Here is a 20,134-nt window from a genome sequence, read left to right as displayed (position 1 = left end):
AAACTGACTGCGGCCTGGCTCCATTGAAAGCCAGTTCGAGGCACAAGTTCTGAGAATCAATGCGGTTAAAAATGAATCCGATTTGCAAATGTGAACCCAGCCTAAGAGATTTTAAAAGCCATTGGGTGTCTGAGTCCTGCTGATGGCCAAGAACTGCAGACTCAGTTTTGGCTTTCACCGACCCTTTATTCTCACGTGCGGTGACCGCCTTTTACTCCTGGATGTTTTTAACCAAAATCCTCAGATGATGATAATATATTGTGGGTGCAGAAGATTTATTTCCTGATCATGTCAAAGTGCCCGGACCTGTCGTGCATAATTCCAAGCATTAAAATGTATTTTGGTCAGGACCCAAAAATACTGTTTACAGAAAAAAAAAAAAAAGAATAATCAGTCAATATTAAATATTGTTTAACACATTTTTGAATGTTCATATCCAGCCAGTAGGAGGAGATCGTCTTCACATTTTCACGTTTTGTTTACGTGAAAATATTTTTCACGTTTTTGTTTACCCCCCCCCCCCCCCGCCGTTAGCCAGTGTTTCTCGGCTTACCGTTTCTGCCGGTTAGCCCGAGAATCTACAGTATATGGCAGTGCAGCCAGCTGTTTCCATAGGGGATGAAAGAGTACATACTCTTTGGTCGCCTCTATAGCCTTGTAGGACTGAAGCGATGGCATGACATTACTTCTGGTCCAGGCCGAAAGTAAATCCTTTTGCGTTTAAAAAAAAAAAATAAAATGATCAAAAACTTTTTTTTTTTTTTTTATCTTTTGCTTTTTAAAGGTAAAGAAGAGATTTGGGGTCTTTTTGACCCCAGATCTCTCCATAAAGAGGACCTATCATTTCTATTACAAGGGATTGTTACATTCCTTGTAATGGATATAAAAGTGATAATAAAAAAAAATTTAAAGGGACAGTGTGAAAATAAAAAGTAAAATCGGAAAAAAAAATGTAAACACATATGTAAATGTGTTTGCACCACACTTGCAAGGTATCGATGTGAATGTTCGAGTGAGAGAAATAGTTATAATGCCAGAACTACTCTCTAACTCTAAACAGGTAACCTGTAAAGGGGTTTAACCACTTAAGCCTCAGAAGATTTTACCCCCTTCATGACCAGGGCCTATTTTGCGATTCGGAACTGCGTTACTTTAACGGACAATTGCGCGGTCGTGCGACGCTGTACATAAACGAATTTGACGTCCTTTTTTTCCCACAAACAGAGCTTTCTTTTGGTGGTATTTGATCACCTGTGCAATTTTTTGATCATGCGCTATAAACAAAAAAAGAGCGACAATTTTGCAAAAATAACTATTTTTCAATTTTTTTTATATGAAATTCCCCCCACAAAAAAATGTAAAAATCAAAATTTTTTTAACATTTTAGGCCAATTTGTTTTATGCTACATATGATTGGTAAAAAAAATCGCAAAAAGCGTATTTTGATTGGTTTTCGCAAAAGTTATTGCGTTTACTAACTAAGGGAAAGATTTTTGTCATTTTTGTTGTTTTTTTTTAACGCGTAATGGCAGCGATCTGTGATTTTTTTTTTTGCGGGACTGCGACATTGGGGTGGACAGATCGGACACTTGACTGACATTTTTGACACTATTGGGGTTACCAGTGACATTACTACAGTAATCAGTGCTATACATATGCAAATGACACTTGCAGTGAAGGGGTTAACTTTTTTTGAGAGGGTGGGGTTAAGTGTGTCCCTAGGGGCGTGATTCTTACTGTGATTGGCTGTGGCTAGTTGTGTAAGAACAGAGATCAACGGTCCTACATAGTAGAACCGTATGATCACCATTTTTACACAGGGGAGAATGACAGGCAGCTTTGTTTACATTAGCCGCCTGCCTTTCTCCCGGTGTCATGGACGATCGCGAGTGCTCGGCGGACATCGGGTCCGCCGGGCACACACGCGGGGGGGTCCGTGACCGAGCGGGAGCGCGCATTCGGCGGCGCTCGCTCGCTCGCTCCCCAGAGCCTCACAGGCTAGCGACGTAGACCTACGCCGCTTTGCCTGTGAGGGGCTGACTGCTGCAGTAAATATACTGACGGCAGTCGGCAAGTGGTTAAACCGTGGCCTATGGAGATTTATAGGTACCGTTGTTTTTCCTCATTCCACGAGCGTGTGCAATTTTAAAGCATGACATGTTGGGTCTATTTACTCGGCGTAACATTATCTTTCACTTTTTAAAGTTTTTTTCTTTTTTTAATTAAATAAAGTGTATTTTTTCCCCAAAAATTTAAGTTTGCAAAACTGCTGTGCAAATACTGTTTAACATAAAAAAATTGAAATGATCGCCATTTTATTCCCTAAGGTCGCTGCTAAAAAAAAGTGTTTGGGGGTTCGAAGTAATTTTCTAGCAAAAAATACTGATTTAAACTTGTGTGGTTAATATCGTCCCCCCTAACTGCAGTTTACCGCATGCGCAGCACGCTAATGTTGGATCGCTGAGCAGTGACATTATGAGATACATAGTGAATTTAGGAAATGTTTCCACAGAAATGAAAGGTTTAGTGAAAGATCGACTGATTAGCTTCCCCTGTGGCGAATGGGATAGCTGTCCCACAAAGCGATGTACAGGTATGGCGTTTCACGGGACAGAGCCTACCTGCCACAGTAAGGCCCCTTTCACACGGGCGATCCGATCCGCCTGTCAGTTTCTCAGGTGGACTTGATCAGATGCTCCATGCTTCCCTATGGGGCAGTGGATCTCCGCTGACACCCGCTGCTATCCGATTCCGATCCTGTCCGTGCATTCCGGACGGATGGAAACCCTATTTTCCATCCGTCTGGTGGATCGGATGAGAACAGACAGGCGGTCCATTCTCATCTGATCTCCCCATAGAGGACAGCGGGAATCTGACAGCTCCGTCTCTGCACACAGAGCGGAGATGGAGCTGTCATCCTCCTGCTCAGCGGGCATTTGCGGATCGATCCCCCCGCTGAGTAGAATGGACTCCATTCCATATGAAAGGACCCTAAAACTACAGCGGCTAGTCGGCAAGCGGTTAATCTAATTCTGTGATGAAACTCAACTATAAAATGTATCACCCTGGGAGGTCTTACCTATTGACTCCTTCTCTATGTGGAATAATCCAGTTCCTCATTTCTTCTACTGGACCTAATCCAACTTTACTTTCTCTTTAGCACTCTCCAATCAAAGATTATTATAATTAAATATTCCCACTTTCCCCTCTTCCTAATTTTACTTTTCGTTTCCTTTTTATTTTTCTTCGTCCCCTTCCTTTTTTTTTTTTCTCTAGCCATCTCCATGTAACCCTTTTATGCAATACATTATACATCTAAAGTGCATCGCTATGTGAGTCTGACAAATGTTTAACTCTTCAGTTGAGGACCTGTGAGGCGTCTATTTCTCAAACTAGAGATTCTAATGTACTTCTCCTCTTGCTTAGTTGTGCACCGGAGCCTCCCTCGTCTTTCTATTCTGGTTAGAGACAGTTTTTTTCTGTTCTCTGAAGGGAGTAGTACACACCGTTGTAGGAAATCTTCAGTGTCTTGGCAATTTCTCGCATGGAATAGCCTTCATTTCTCACAACAAGAATAGACTGTCGAGTTTCAGAAGAAAGTTCACTTTTTCTGGCCATTTTGAGAGTATAATCGAACCCACAAATCAGGGGCGTAACTACAGGGGTTGCAGGGGTTGCAATCGCTACCGGGCCCCATGCTCCAGGGGGCCCGGTAGCAAACCAGTGGGTGAACTTCCAGGATCTCAAAGGTCACACTTGCGACCGGGCACTGGCATTGCACCACTGTGGGGAGGCCCCAAGATTGCAGGAAGGGGGCCCACTGCAGAACTTGTGAAAGGATCCTGCTGCGGGGCCATGCACCGAGAGTAAAGAGCCCCAGGATCAGTGGGAAGAGCCCCGGGCTTGAAGGGAAGGGCCCCGGCCAGGGGTCTGGGGGGCCCTTCATGGTTTCTTGCATCGGGGCCCTGAAGATTCTAGTTACGCCTCTGCCACAAATGCTGATGCTCCAGATACTCAACTACCTCAAAGGAAGTCCAGTTTTATAGCTTCTTTAATCAGCACAACAGTTTTCAGCTGTGCTAACATAGATGCACAAGGGTTTTGTAATCATCATTTAGCCTTTTAACATGACTAGCTAACACAATGTACCATTAGAACACAGGAGTGATGGGTCCTGGAAATTGGCCTCTGTACTCCTATGTAGATATTCCATTAAAAATTAGCCATTTCCAGCTAGAATAGTCATTTACCCAATTAGCAATGTCTATACTGTATTTCTGGTTAATTTAATGTTCTCTTCCTGAAAAATAAGTGCTCTTCTTTAAAAAATAAGGACATTTCTAAGTGATCCAAACCTTTTGAATGGTTGTGTGTGTGTGTGTGTGTGTGTGTGTGTGTGTGTGTGTATATATATATATATATATATATAATATATATATATCACAAAAGTGAGTACACAACGAACATTTTTGTAAATATTTTATGATATCTTTTCATGTGACAACACTGAAGAAATGACATTTTGCTACAATGTAAAGTAGTGAGTGTACAGCTTGTATAACAGTGTAAATTTGCTGTCCCCTCAAAATAACTCAACACACAGCCATTAATGTCTAAACCACTGGCAACAAAAGTGAGTACACCCCTAAGTGAAAATGCCCAAATTGGGCGCAAAGTGTCGATATTTTGTGTGGCCACCATTATTTTCCAGCACTGCCTTAACCCTCTTGGGCATGGAGTTCACCAGAGATTCACAGGTTGCCACTGGAGTCCTCTTCCACTCCTCCATGATGACATCACAGAGCTGGTGGATGTTACAGACCTTGCGCTCCTCTACCTTCCATTTGAGGATGCCCCACATATGCTCAATAGGGTTTATGTCTGGAGACCTGATTGGTCAGTCCATCACCTTTACCTCAGCTTCTTTAGCAAGGCAGTGGTTGTCTTGGAGGTGTGTTTGGGTCCGTTCTCATGTTGGAATACTGCCCTGTGGCCCAGGCTCTGAAGGGAGGGGATCATGCTCTGCTTCAGTATGTCACAGTACATGTTGGCATTCATGGTTCCCTCAATGAACTGTAGCTCCCCAGTGCCGGTGTAACGTTAAAAAACCCTACCTCGTGAAAATTCCCTACCCTCGTCACTTCCGGTGCACATACGTCATGGAATAGCTGAGCAGTTTAACAGTGCGCATGCTCAGAGCTCCGGAGGGTAGGGAATTTTCACGGGGCAGTGATTTGTAACGTTATACCGCATCAGCTGTTGCCGCGGGTACATTAAATGATCTCCGCTGCCACATTAAATGATCTCCGCTCCTACCCCTGTGACTTCCGTGATCTCGGCTCCTAACTGTAAAAGCGGCGGGTGTAAGAAAATATAAATCACCGAGATCTCGGCTCCGTGAGTTATATTTTCATAGACCCGCCGCCGCTTTTACATTTATTAGCCGAGGTGAGGGAAGTCACAGGGGTAGGAGCGTAGATCATTTAATATGGCAGCGGAGATCATTTAATGTACCCGTGGCAACAGCTGATGTGGTGTAATGTTAGAAAACCCTTCCCCGTGAGAATTCCCTACCCTCCAGAGCTGTGAGCATGCGCAGTGGTAAGCTGCTTAGCTGTTCCACGACGTAGGTGACGAGGAAGTGACTAGGGTAGGAACAGGGCCGATGCTAGACTATTTTACGCCCTAGGCAAGACAAGCAATTTGCGCCCCCCTCCCCCACCCCAAAAAAAATAAAATTTAAAGGGGAAGGGGTTAAAAACTCCTATGTCATACCCAGTGAGCCTGATCTGATGGCTCCTCTGTTATGCTGTCATACCCAGTGACCCCCATATTCCTCCATGTCACACCTGGGGACCCTAATGTCCCTCTATGCCACACCAAGGGACCCCGATGATCCTCCAGGTCACACCAGGGGCACCTGATGTTCCTCCATGTAATACGCGGAGACCCTGATGTTTTTCCATGTCACACCTGGGGACCCTGATGTTCCTCCATGTCACACCTGGGGACCTCAATCCCTCATGGCACACCCAGGGACCCCAATTCCTCATGGCACACCTGGTGACCCTGAAATGAACAGCTGCCAACAGTGGTGGAAAGCCAGGGTCTGGTAGTTCAGCCACTGCCCCAAACACCTGGCATCTTCCTCTGTCCGTGCTTCCTCCCCCACTGCCGCCCCCTCCCCTCAGCTCACAAGGATCATTCATGATGGACAGAGAGTGCCGACTCATGGCTGTGCCCCTAGGTTGCAATGCGCCCTAGGCGGCTGCCTAGTTTGCCTAGTGGAAGCACCGGCCCTGGGTAGGAAATTTTCACGGGTAGGGTTTTTTCACGGAACACCGGCAGCACTCATGCAGCCTCAGACCATGACACTCCCACCACCATGCTTGACTTTAGGCAAGACACACTTGTCTTTGTACTCCTCACCTGGTTGCCCCCACACACTCTTGACATCATCTGAACCAAATAACTTTATCTTGGTCTCATCGTGTGACTAGTAAACACAGAAGTTGGTGGAGGTTTTCTGTACTATGCATTTTCTTCTGCCATCTTCACCAGTGACAGCGTGCCTCTTCAGTTGGCTCAGGATCACTGAGCCACCCCAACCTCGCTTTTTCACCCTGAGATAGATAGATAGATAGATAGATAGATAGATAGATAGATAGATAGATAGATAGATAGATAGATAGATAGATAGATAGATAGATAGATAGATAGATAGATAGATAGATAGATAGATAGATAGATAGATAGATAGATAGATAGATAGATAGATAGATAGATAGATAGATAGATAGATAGATAGATAGATAGATAATTGATATAATAAAGCATAATCTTTGATTAAGGGAGTTTATCATTTTGCCTGGTGTTCCACTTTCACTTCTTTATAAAACTGACGGTAACTTTATATTTTAATTTTAATAGGAACTTTTCGGGGGTTTTGCCATTAATAGTGCAGACTAAGCAAACTCTAATAACAGTCTCTAGTTAATTGCACTTGTACGACTAAAGTGTACCTGTCACCGGATCACTATAGAATCATTAATTTTCTCAGCTTATACGGTACAATACCAGATGATTCACTATATGCCAGTGAGGGGCTATTCGTTGTCATTAAAACTCAACATAGACAAGAAAAATCTTGCATTTAATTTCCAAAGTTCTACTTGAGCAGTTAACATGATGTGAAGGAGGAGGACAGGCTGTAGATGAATGGAGGTTTTTGTGTTTTTTTTATTTTTATATATAGTATGCAATAATCTGAACTCCAGGTTAATGGCTCAATACAAAGCAGAATACACATTGTCATTTTTTTGCAGAAGGACTTGTAATTCTCTGCAGCCACTTTTGTAATTCATACTACACTGCTAGACAGCACAGCAAAAGGAGGGTGACACCCCTTGCTGTGATAGCAATAAAGAATATAGTGGAGTCACCTCCCTGCCCACAGCCTTCTGATTGGATAATGAAAAAGCAGCTAGGTCTTTAAATATGCTCATTCTGTTCGCTCCTCCTGTTATCTGTTAGCACAACTGCATGCAGCAGGGCCTCACTTGTTACTTATGCCATCCTTCTCTCTTGCTGTCTATGAGTGCTGCTACGCAGGGTTAGAGGGGATGTCCATTGTAGAGTAGACTGGGGTGCTTGCGTTAGATGTAAAATAAAAAAATGTAAAGTTTTTTTGCATTCATTTTTTTTTTTTTTAATATCTGATTTTAAGGTCTACTCAAGACATTTTGTGCCCAAATGATGTTTGCCCATTTCTGCGATAGAACCAGGTGATTTTTGGTTTAGAAAAAGATTTTGTGTTCACCTTGTCAGGCCGCCACTAGAAGTGGTACAAAATTTTGCAACTGAACCTCCTTAGAGCTACCATGAACAAAGTGGGTGGGGCTTAATTATATAGGGAGGTGCTTAGTGGGACAGACATTTGGGTTTAATTGATATTAGTGTGGGGCCAAGCATGAACAAAGTGGGTGGGGCTTAATTATATAGGGAGGTGCTTAGTGGGACAGACATTTGGGTTTAATTGATATTAGTGTGGGGCCAAGCATGAACAAAGTGGGTGGGGCTTAATTATATAGGGAGGTGCTTAGTGGGACAGACATTTGGGTTTAATTGATATTAGTGTGGGGCCAAGCATCACCCCATTAATCTACCCTAAAATAGTCACAATGGCTAAAATCAAGGTGATTTTCCATCTTGGTTTTCCATTCAACTTATATTATTTTTCTGTTCTGTCTTTTTGTTTAAGGTGTGAAAGTGGTTCCCATCCCCGTCCTGTCCGATAACTACAGCTACCTTGTCATTGACACTACGTCCAACCAGGCAGTGGCAGTGGACCCCTCAGACCCCGTTGCTGTACAGGTAAGTCCTAAAACTCTCTTCATATTACGATTGTAGTAGATGCAGCTTGGCCATGACCGAGTGGCTGCTGTGTTTTTTTTTTGTTTTTTTTTTCGATTTTGGCATTTATTTAAGTATAGAAGAGAAGAAATATATTTATATAGACCTATACTATATTACCAAAAGTATTGGGACGCCATGCACATCAACTTTAATGGCATCCCAGTTTTAGTCCGTAGGGTTCAATATTGAGTTGGCCCACCCAGTGTTAACACTAACACTGGTGCCACTAATGCAACACACGGGGGTTCATTAATTGCCACTGGTTGGTCACTAATGCCTCAGTGACTAGTGCAAATACATTAACCTCCGTAAATATCATTGGTAATTAACCTCCCCTCAGCCCCCCCCCAAATCCAAAGAGTTATTTTTCCATCTGAAGATGGCAATCTGCTTACTTGTGCGATACACACTTGGTTCCTCTGGGTTGCAGCCCTGGCAGCAGTACTCTATGCTCCTCGGGGGCCTCTGCCATTCCGCCTCCGGCCGGCGTCTCAGTGACATCCCGCCAAGCCGGCACTGCGAAGCGTCTGTCAGGGGAATTATCTCTGCTGACAGGGAAGTAAAGGGCTTGGATGGTGTTTACAGTCTAACACACAGTGTACTCTGCTGGCTCTTCACCTGCACCCCCCCCCCTTCCTCCAGTAAATTCGACTGCCCGGGGCATCTGCCCACCCCTTGTACTGGCCCTGAGAACTACATAGGGGGGTGGTAAGGGGAATGGTCCCCGTGCAGAAGATTGAACGCCGCCAGTCCTTGGGGCAGGAAATAATGGTTATATGTATAGGAAACACTGACTTGGATATAGGATATTGCTGCATGCGTCACCATTATGGTTTTGCGGAATGCACTGTTGGATCTTCAAATTTGACCAGACTTGTATTTAAAAGTATATCTCTAAGCAAAGCCTTTTTTATTAGCTTAGAATAGAATGGGGGAAGGGTTAAACTCAGTTTGTGCCCCATTGGAGAGATCCACCTCTCTCGATCTGTACTGGATACCACGGACGTCAAGAAAGAGAAAACATGACAAAATCCAACATGTTTAAATTGTCCTCTGAAAAAGAGATATGGGGACCGCTATCAAATATGGGAATTGCCTCACCTTGGGAGATTTCATCTAGCTTCCTGTTGCATCCCTGGGACAGGAAATGTGGAGAAATTTCCCCAATGGGTCTCGCACAGCAAAAAACAAACTAGCAGGGCTTTTACTCCTTCCCTATTGAATTCAAACCCAAAAAAATTAAAATTTCGGCTATACCTTCAAAAAATATATGCATGCCAAATTTTTGGGTTTACATACATTTTAAGGCTCATTCACATGGGCATATGCATATTTTCTGCATGGAATGCAGACTCTTGCTGGCACAGCTAGCAGATGAGCCTGCATTAAAAGTTGCACCTAAAGTCAGGGGAGGACTGGGCCAGGGGGCAGGGGGGCAATTGCCCCCTGGGCCGCTCTAATGCCCTGTAAAAAGGCTGCACCGCTTCTGCCACAGACATGCCTAAAGTTTCTGGTGAAGAGAAGTAAAAAGTCCCCTGCCACCGACCTACTGAGTGCGGCATGAGACAAGGACAGAGCGCAGCCCTCCCCCCAGCACGGATGGTGTAAACTGTGTCTGAGCAGAGGCCGGTTCCATGCCCCACTCGAAACTCTTCTCCCCTGGCCAGTCCCGACCGAGCTGTCCCAGCTCCACCCTGGTGGCCAAGTCAGGAACCTGGATTCGGCCAGTGAGTAGAGAGTACCTGAGGGGAGCTTCAGTCTGGAATTAGGGCCAGGAGGAGACCGGGAAGAGGCACCATGGGCTTCTGGTTTGTATTTGCCCCCTGGGCCGAAAGTTGCCACTAAAGTGCTCGCTTTTAAACATGTAAAGTTCTTCTTTTGTTATTACATGTGCTTATAAAGCATTCATTTACACATATATTATGCATTCACATCAGTGCCTGCCTTTAACCAGTTCTGGACTAGAAGGTTTTACCCCTTAATGATCATTCCATTTTTTGCGATTTGGCACTGCGTTATTTTAATGGACAGTTGCTGTTTAAAAAATGTATGTCCTTTTATTTCCCACACATGAAGCTTTCTTTTGGTGGTATTTGATCACCTGTGTGGTGTTTTTTTTTTTTTTTTTTTTTGCGCTATAAATATAAGAGTAACAATTTTAAAAAAAAAAAGCAATATTTCTAACATTCTGCTATGGAACATTCCCAATAAAAAAAAAAATTAAAATCACATTTTTTTCATCATTTTAGGCCAATTTGTATTCTGCTACATATTTTTATTAAAAAAAAAAAAAAAAAAATCCCAATAAGTGTATTTTGATTGGTTTGCGCAAAAAATACCGCGTCTACAAACTAGGGGAAAGATTTATGTAATTTTTATTTATTTATTTTTAGTAGTAATAGCGGCGATCTGTGTTTTTTTGCAGGACTGCGACATTGTGGTAGACAGATGGGACCCCCTAACTGACAATTTTGAAATTTTTTGGGGGGGGGGGGGGGGACCAGTGACATTACTACGGTAATCAGTGCTAAAAATTTGTACTGTTACTGCACTAATGACATTGGCAGGGAATGGGTTAATCTAGGGGTGATCAAAGGGTTAATTGTGAGCCTAGGGGAGTGTTTTCTAACTGTGGGGGGTGGGCGTGGCTTGTGAAATGATTATGGAGACCTGTGTTCCTATATAGAAGGATCACAGGAGCTCTGTGATCATTTCAGAGAGAAGAACGGTCAGCTGTGTTTACAACAGCAGACTGTTCTCTCTGAGCAGGGAGCGATTACGGGTGGCCGGTGGCAATCGGTGCCGCCGGTCCCGTGAATTGGCATTCCCGCGGCCTAGTGGGGCCCTGTGTGGCTGCCCATTCCCCCCCACCTCCCCCCTGCACCATTCCCGCAATGTACCCTTACGTCGTTTTGTGCAGCCGAGCCAGCCTGCCACAGTAAAACTGGGGCGGGTGGTAACTCCAGGCAGGTAGTGCCATGGTTGAGATTCGAACCGTTGACCCTAGTGCTGCTTGGCCATTCCAATGAATAACTACGCATGAACACAGGGATGCGGTTATGCACGTGCATGCTTAAAATCTGCAGATCTTTGCGCCCCTGGATGCAGCTGCATCCCACATATTTGTGTGCAGCTAAAGCCCTAAAAAGTTGGTAAATCTTGATGTCCAAAATACAGTGACCCTGGCAAACAACAGAGAGCTGAAATCTAGTCACAAGGGTAGCAACTTTCCCAGTTGCTCTCCTACTGAGCCAAGTAATATAGCTAATCGGAAAATAAAAGGGGGTGCTAAAAAAAGGTTTGTGAATATCACGGAAAGTATTTTCACCAGGCGGTGATGTATTTGGGTACCAGGGGAGTAATATCTGTTGCTGCATCTGTTCGTCCCTCCTTGCCCTTTGCCCGGCCAGCGCGAGACGAGCCCAGGTTGGGAGCTCTCTGCGGGGCTGCGGTTGGGTTTGGGTCGGATCCAGACAGGGATCTCTCGGTATTCTCTCGTCAATCCCAGGATTGGGAAACAATAGAGTTCAAAGCCCAGTGCTCGGAAAATGTCACACCGCCGCTTCAAAAAAGGGAAAGTGAGGGGCTTTGTTTTTAGAGAGCGCTTAAAAGGAATCTGCATTGTTCTAGCTCATTGTTTTAACTCCTTGAGAGCGAGAGTTGGAGTTTCGCTGGGAAGCTACAGGAAAGAGGGGACATGATTGAAACTATTAAAGTGATATTAAAGGTATGGGGTTTTTTTTTTTTTTTAATTAACCACTTGCCTACTGGGCACTTTTACCTCCTTCCTGGCCAGGCAAGTTTTCAGCTTTCAGCTCTGTCACACTTTGACAATTAAGGCTACGTTTCCACTAATGCGCCTACAAAGTAACGCGACTTTGTAGCGCGACTTGTTTGCGGCTACTTCTGGGGACTTCAGTGCGACTACCTTCTATGAGGGACAAGTCACACTGAAGTCGTCCAAAAGTAGTGCAAAAACCTTTTATCAAGTCGCTGCATCTTGAGTCGCAGCAGTTAGAACGGTCCTAATTGAAAATAATAGGTTTTAAGTTGTCATGTCATTTTTTGGGGGGGGGGGGGGGAGTAGGTACCTAGATTTGACAGATACCCGCTCCCACTTCGGCTTGGGCCACCTAGGCAGACACAATCAGGTAAGTTTCACATAATGTGCTAGTATGTGATGCAGACTAGCACGCTATGCCTTTACCTTGCAGGCCAAAAAAAAAAACAATTTGGAGCAGTTTACAACCCACTTTAAACCAGATAAAGGAGCCATAAGTGCAGAACCTGCTATTGTAAAAGGAACCTAAGATTAGCATTTCCACCTCCAAATTAACAGAAAAAAATGTTTCTTGAAATTGTCGAGCATCAGATTGTATGAGAGCCCTGTAGAATATTAGGGGACTTCGGTCCCCCTGCAGACTACACAACAGAACCTTCCAAGGATATTCTGATAACCTCTTTCAGCAACCAAAAACACTCTAGCAAGCCCACCTTTTATACTATAACATTCGTATATACACTCACCGGACACTTTTAGGTACACCTTGCTGGTAATGGGCTGGACCCCCTTTCGCCTTCATTCTTGGTGGCATAGATTCAACAAGGAGTTGGAAACATTCCTCAGAGATTTTGCTCCATAGTGACATGATAACATCACACAGTTGCTGCAGATTTGTCAGCTGCACATCCATGATGCCAATCCCCCGTTCCACCAAATCACAAAAGTCCTCTATTGGATGAGATCTGGTGAGTGTGGAGGCCATTGGATTACAGTGACCGGATCTGGTGAGTGTGGAGGCCATTGGAGTACAGTGACCGGATCTGGTGAGTGTGGAGGCCATTGGATTACAGTGACCGGATCTGGTGAGTGTGGAGGCCATTGGAGTACAGTGACCGGATCTGGTGAGTGTGAAGGCCAATGGAGTACAGTGACCTCATTGTCATGTTGAAGAAACCAGTGGTGAGATAATTGGAGTTTTGTGACATGGTGCATTATCCTGCTGGAAGGAGCGATCAGAAGATGGGGACACTGTAGTCATAAAGGGATGGACATGGTCAGCAACAATACTCAGGTAGGCCGTGGGGTTTAAAAGATGCTCAATTGGTACTCAGGGGCCCAAAGTGTGCCAAGAAAATATCCCCCACACCATTACACCACCACCACCAGCCTGAACCGGTGATACAAGGCAGGATGGATCCATGCTTTCATGTTTACACCAAATTCTGACCCTACCATCTGAATGCCGCAGCTGAAATCGAGACTCCTCAGACCAGGCAACGTTTTTCCAATCTTCAATTGTCCAATTTTGGTGATCCTGTGTGAATTGTAGCCTCAATTTCCTGTTCTTAGCTGACAGGAGTGGCACCCGGAGTGGTCTTCTGCTGCTGTAGCCCATCTGCTTCAAGGTTCGATGTGTTGTGCGTTCAGAGATGGTATTCTGCATACCTTTGATGTAACGAGTGGTTATTTGAGTTACTGTTGTCTTTCTATCATCTGGAATCAGTCTGCCCATTCTCCTCTGACATCAACAAGGCATTTTCCTCCACACAACTGCCGCTCACTGGATATTTTCTCTTTTTCCCACCATTCTCTGTAAACCAGAATGATGGCTGTGTGTGAAAATCCCTGTAGATCAGCAGTTTTTTAAATACTTTGACCAGCCCATCTGGCACCAACAACCATGCCAAGTTCAAAGTCGTTTAAATCTCCATTCTTCCCCATTCTGATGCTTGGTTTGAACTTCAGCAAGTCGTCTTCACCACATCTAGATGCCTAAATGCATTGAGTTGCTGTCATGTGATTGGCTGATTAGCAATTTGTGATCCCAAGCAATTGAACAGGTGTAACTAATAAAGTGCCCGGTGAGTGGATCTAAGCACCTAATATTTAATTACTAGGAAAGCATTTAATAAAAATGTTTTCTGTAACACAGACCAGGCTGAGCTGTTAAAAATAAAATGCCAAAAATGACTAAAAAACATTTACGTTTTAAATTTTAGCAAGCAAAACTGTTATTATATAACCTAACATCAGCATAATATCACCTAATATTCTTATTTAATCATTAGTAAAGCATGTAATAACTTGTATTTAATGTAGACGAGGCCAAGCTGTTAAATGACTCAAAACCATTTTAGTTTATGATTAAAAAAAACAAAATATAATCACCTAATATTCTTATGTAATCATTAGTAAAGCATGTAATAATTTTTATTTAACCTAGACAAGGGCAAGCTGTTAAATGACTCAAAACCATTTTAGTTTATGATTAAAAAAAAAAAAAAACCCCCACCCTATTATTTACCTATTAAACCACATAAAGGAGCCATTCATGCAAACTATGTTCTTGTATTAAGGACCTAACATTAGCATATAAGCACCTAATATTGTCATTTAATCATTAGTAGCACTATAATTAATGAATTTTTAACACAGACAAGGCTGAATTCTGTTATTTAACCTTTAAACCACATAAAGGAGCCGTTCATGCAGAAATCCAAGGTTTTTTTTTTTTTTTTTGTGGATTTGTGACTTTTTTTTTTTTCTCTTCTTCCATAGTTATAACTGATCTATATATGTATATAAAGGATTGTATTGTTTCTTTACCCACTTTAACACCGGAGGATTTTGCTGTCTTACGTCCAGGCCACTTTTTACGATTCGATACTGTGCGACTTTAACTGACAATTGCGCGGTCGCGCGACGCCTTACGAAATTTACGTCATTTTTTCCCCCACAAACAGAGCTTTCTTTTGGTGGTATTTGATCGCCTGTGCGATTTTTTTACTTTTTGCGCTATAAACCAAAAAAGAGCGACAATTTTGAAAAAATAACAATATTTTTATATGAAATTCCCCCCCCAAAAAATGTAAAAAATCACAATTTTTTATCATTTTAGGCCAATTTGTTTTCTGCCACATATTTTTGGTAAAAAAAATCGCAATAAGCGTATTTTGATTGGTTTGCGCAAAAGTTATTGCGTTTACTAACTAAGGGAAAGATTTTTGTCATTTTTGGTGTTTTTTTTTTTTTTTAACGAGTAATGGCGGCGATCTGCGATTTTTTTTTTTTTTTTGCTGGACCGCGACATTGCGGTGGACAGATCGGACCCTTGACTGACATTTTTGACACTTTTGGGGGTACCAATGACATTACTACAGTAATCAGTGCTATACATATGCACTGTTACTGTAAAAATGACACTGGCAGGGAAGGGGTTAATTTTATTGGAGAGGGAGGGGTTAATGTATGCCTGGTGCTTACTAACGTGTGTGGGGGGAGGTGACTGAATGCTATGCTGAACCCTGCAATCTGACCCTGCCTGTCACTTAGGAGATCCGCCCGCTCTGTTTACACAAGTGGGCGGATCTCCAGACTCGATTCCCCGACGATCGGGGAAGAGCAGCGGTGATCACCGCCTCTCTTCCCCTGGCCCAACTCCCGCTGTAACTGAATACAGCGGGAGCGAGCCTCCAGCGGCGCGCGCGCGCCACCCACAAGGGGAGGAGTCCAGCGACGTAGGTCTATGTCGCTGGACGGGAACGAGCCACTTTGCCGCAGTACAGTCAATGTGACTGGTTGGCAAGTGGTTAACCACTTTGCGACTGCCCGCCGCAGATATACTGGGGCAGGCTCGCTCTGCGTTTCCGGGGGCGCGCGTGCCCCCATTAGGGCAGCAGGGAAGCCGATCCACTGGACTGGCGGTCGCGATTGCCGCCGGGCAACCGCGATCGCTCCCCGAGGAGAGAGAGAGACGGTCTGCTGTTGTCTGTGCAATGAACACAGAGAGCCTGTGATCCTTCTATATATCACATCAGGTCACAGGTCTCTGTGTTGATTCCACAAGTCCCTCCCCCATACAGTTGGAAAACACCCCCTAGATATATACTTAACCCTTTGATCACCCCTAGGTTAACCCCTTCCCTGCCAGTGTCATTATTACAGTGACAGTGAATATTTTTTAGCACTGATTACTGTAGTAATATCACTGGTCCCCCCAAAAGTGACAAAAATGTCAGTTAGGGGTCCGATCTGTCCACCACAATGTTGCAGTCCAGCTAAAAATCGCAGATCGCCGCCATTACTAGTAAAAAATAAATAAATAAATAATAAAAATGACACAGATCTTTCCCCTAGTTTGCAAACGTGATAACTTTTGCGCAAACCAATCAAAATACGCTTATTGGGATTTTCTTTTACCAAAAATGTGTAGCCGAATACAAAATGGCCTAAAATTATGAAAAAATTAGATTTTTAATTTTTTTTTTTGGGGGGGGGGGGGGGGAGAATGTTCTATAGCAGAAAGTGAAAAATATTATTTTTTTCAAAATTGTCGCAGTTTTTTTTTTTTTAAAGCGCAACAAATAAAAATTGCATAGGTAATCAAATACCAAAAAAAGGAAGCTCTAATTGTGGGGGAAAAAAATGACATCAATTTTTTTTGGGTACAGCGTCGCGCGACCGCGCAATTGTCCGGTAAAGTAATGTAGTGCCGAATCACAAAAAAATGGGGGCAAAACCTTCCATGGCTGAAGAAGTGGTTAAATAAAGTGAAAGTTTGCTTTTAAAATTGTTACAATTAAAACTGTTTTTCTACTAAAATCCTGCTTAAGAGCATACACTATAAGATCGGTTATTATCTTTGCATTAGAAAAGCCTCTTCTGTGGCCCTCTCCTATTTTAGTTCCGCTCTTCTCCTGGAGCTTGACTTTCCCTGACTTCTTGTTTTAAGTCCTACTGACTGCAATCCTCTTGTGCAGAGAGCATGTCCTTAAAGCGGAGTTCCGGCCTCGGGGGTCAATTTGAGCTAAAAATACCCCCGGGACAGTCAGGGCTAGTACATTCCATAACGGATAGCCTCTGATCTGTCCCGGGTCGCACTTACCTGTAAGAAGAAATACTTACCTTGAAAATTTCTTCTCTAGCCCTGCCATCTCAGGTGTGGGCAGCTGAAGCCACAGTGTCCCTCTTCGTGACGTCTGAGTCCAACAATGCACTGCACCGGCCCCGCTCGTCACTTCGGTGCAGGCGCGGTATCCCTGCACAGATTCTGGGCATGACCAGAAGGTGTATAGCAGGGAATGAGGCGCCGCACCGGAAGTGACGAGCGGGGCCGGTGCAGGCGCATTGATTCCTGGGAGCGATGAGGTTCAGCTCCCAGGAATCATCGCAAACCGGAAGTGACGGCGCGGGCCGCGGCTGCAGAGGGAGGAAGAGGAAGGAAGGTGAGTATATTATCTTCTATAATAAGGTAAGTGGCCAAAAAAAAAAAATCACCATTATCCATTTCTTTTTCAGGTTCCGCTTAGCAAGTGGATTGCCCAAAATCGAGGCCGGAACTCCGCTTTAAACTCAAAGAAGATTTGCTGCAGTATGTTTTGTGGAACCTCTAGAAATGCTCAGTGTGCCAAATAGTTCCTTTAAAATTAAAATTCTTTCCTGGCACTCCTTTCCATTGAGCCTCACAGCTGTAGATCTGCAGTGTGATATCATTATGCTGCCTCTGATTGCCAGTCCCAACAGTTTTGGAGTTAGATTTGGTGATAGCGACTTCTACTTAGGCCAGGGAATTAGGAATCAGCTGCAGGTAGACCACAGGCAATACTGATGACTAGGCCTTTGCTATCTGCAATCATTTCATGGAAGGGGGAATTATGGTGTGGGGTTGTTTTTCAGGGGTTGGGTTTGGCCCCTTAGTTCCAGTGAAGGGAACTCTTAAAGCATCAGCATACCAAGACATTTTGGACAATTTCATGCTTCCAACTTTGTGGGAACAGTTTGGGGATGGCTCCTTCCTGTTCCAACATGACTGCGCACCAGTGCCCAAAGCAAGGTCCATAAAGACATGGATGAGCGAGTTTGGGCTGGAAGAAAACAAACAAAAAACCTGCGTTTTTTATGAGGCCATGATGTCTTGGCACAATTTAAATACAGTTAGGTCCATACTTCTAGATTGTAAGCTCTAGTGAGCAGGGCTCTATAATTCCTCCTGTATTGAATTGTGTTGTAAGTGTATTGTCTATATTGTAAAGCGCTGCGCAAACTGTTGGCGCTATATAAATTGTGTATAATAATAATATATTTTTGGACACTGGCACACTTTTAATTTTTTCCAGGTATTTACTAAAACCTATTCAGGCTATAGTTCTATAATGGATGTGGGCTGAAAGTGCACACTCCCAGGTTTAATTTGAAGGTATGTACATCCAAATGGTGGAAGGGTTTAGGAATTACAGCTCTTAAGAAAAGCCAACCCCCCCTTTTTTTCAAGGGACCAAAAGTAAGTAGACAATTGAATGAAAAGCTTCATGGCCAGGTGTGGGCTACTTCATTAATACTTCCTCATCAATTAAAGCGGAGTTCCACCCATTTTAATAAGTTAAGATGTATGCAATCCCCTTTTTAAAAATGCTTTTACCAATGTAAACTATTTTTTTTTTTTGCAAGGAAATACCTTCTTTTTTTTCTTCTTTATTCATTCGCACTTCCGGGTCCGGCCGCCTATAGGCGATTACGTCACTCGGCGATTCGCAAGGGCTCCTGGGATAGCAGAGTCATGTATCCCAGCATACCTGGCGAATCGCCTAGTGACGAAATCTCGCATTATTGCACCAGCTGTACTCAGGGATGTATTGCTTTGAGTCAGCACTCCGCCCCGCCTCCTCTCAGTGAGCTCTACGGATGCATTGCTTTAAGTCCATGCTCCGCTACACCCTGCCTCCTCTCAGTGAGCTCTACGGGATGTAATGCTTTAGTCCCCGCTCACTGAGGAGGCGGGTGGAGGCGGAGCGGAGCGTGGACTCAAAGCAATACATCCTGTAGAGCTCACTGAGAGGAGGCGGGGCGGAGCGCGGACTCGAAGCAATCCATCCCTGAGTACAGGTGGTGCCGGTGTAATAATGCGAGATTTTGTCACTAGGCGATTTGCAAGGTATGCTGGGATACATGACGCTGTTATCCTAGGAGCCCTTGCGAATTGCCAAGTGACATAATCGCCTATTGGTGGCCGGACCCGGAAGTGCGGATGAATAAAGAAGAAAAAAAGGTATTTCCTTGCAAAAAAAAAAAAAAAAAGTTTACATTGGTAAAAGCATTTTTAAAGGGGATTACATACATCTAAACTTATTAAAATGGGTGGAACTCAGCTTTAAGCAGGTAAAAGATCTGGAGTTGTTTTCTATTGCTGTGAACCTACATCATTTGTTCAAAGGAGCTGTCCATGCAAGTGAAACAGGCCATTGTAAGACTTCAAAAACGAAACCAATCCACCAAAGGGATGGCAGCAACATTAGGAGTGGCCAAATGAACAGTTTGGTACATTCTGAGGAAAGAAGAATGCACTGGTGAGCTCAGCAACATAAACAGTGGTGGATGATCACAGGATCCTCTCTATGGTAAAGAAAAACCCATTCACAACATCCAGACAAGTGAAGGACACTCTCCAGGAGGTGGGCGTATCCTTGTCAAAGTCTACAATCAAGAGGAAACTTCACGAGAAAAAATACAGATGTTCACCACAAGGTGCAAACCATTCATAAGCCTGAATAGAAAAGCCAGATTAGACTTTGCCAAAAAACATCTAAAAAAAAAAGCCAGGCCAGTTCTGGAAAAGCACTCTTTGGACTGATGAAATGAAGATTAATCTGTACCAGAATGATGGGAAGAAAAAAGTGTGGAGAAAGCTTTAGAACAGTTTATGATCCAAAGCACTCGTCA

The 20,134-nt window shown here is 43.8% G+C and overlaps 1 protein-coding gene across 1 annotated transcript in view; it reads left to right on the top strand.

Annotated features, from left to right (window-relative positions):
• Positions 1 to 20,134, top strand: part of PNKD (PNKD metallo-beta-lactamase domain containing) — a 219,116-nt gene that overhangs the window by 120,681 nt on the left and 78,301 nt on the right. Inside the window, exon 3 of the mRNA XM_082260110.1 lies at positions 8,261 to 8,373. Coding sequence (XP_082116236.1) covers positions 8,261 to 8,373 — 113 coding nt within the window. The remainder of the gene's footprint in view (positions 1 to 8,260; positions 8,374 to 20,134) is intronic.

The sequence above is a fragment of the Pelophylax lessonae genome (assembly GCF_965119305.1).
Source record: "Pelophylax lessonae genome assembly, chromosome: 6".
Lineage (NCBI taxonomy): Eukaryota > Metazoa > Chordata > Amphibia > Anura > Ranidae > Pelophylax > Pelophylax lessonae.
Note: the sequence above shows the minus strand (reverse complement) of the source record. Positions and strands in the feature narration are given on the sequence as shown.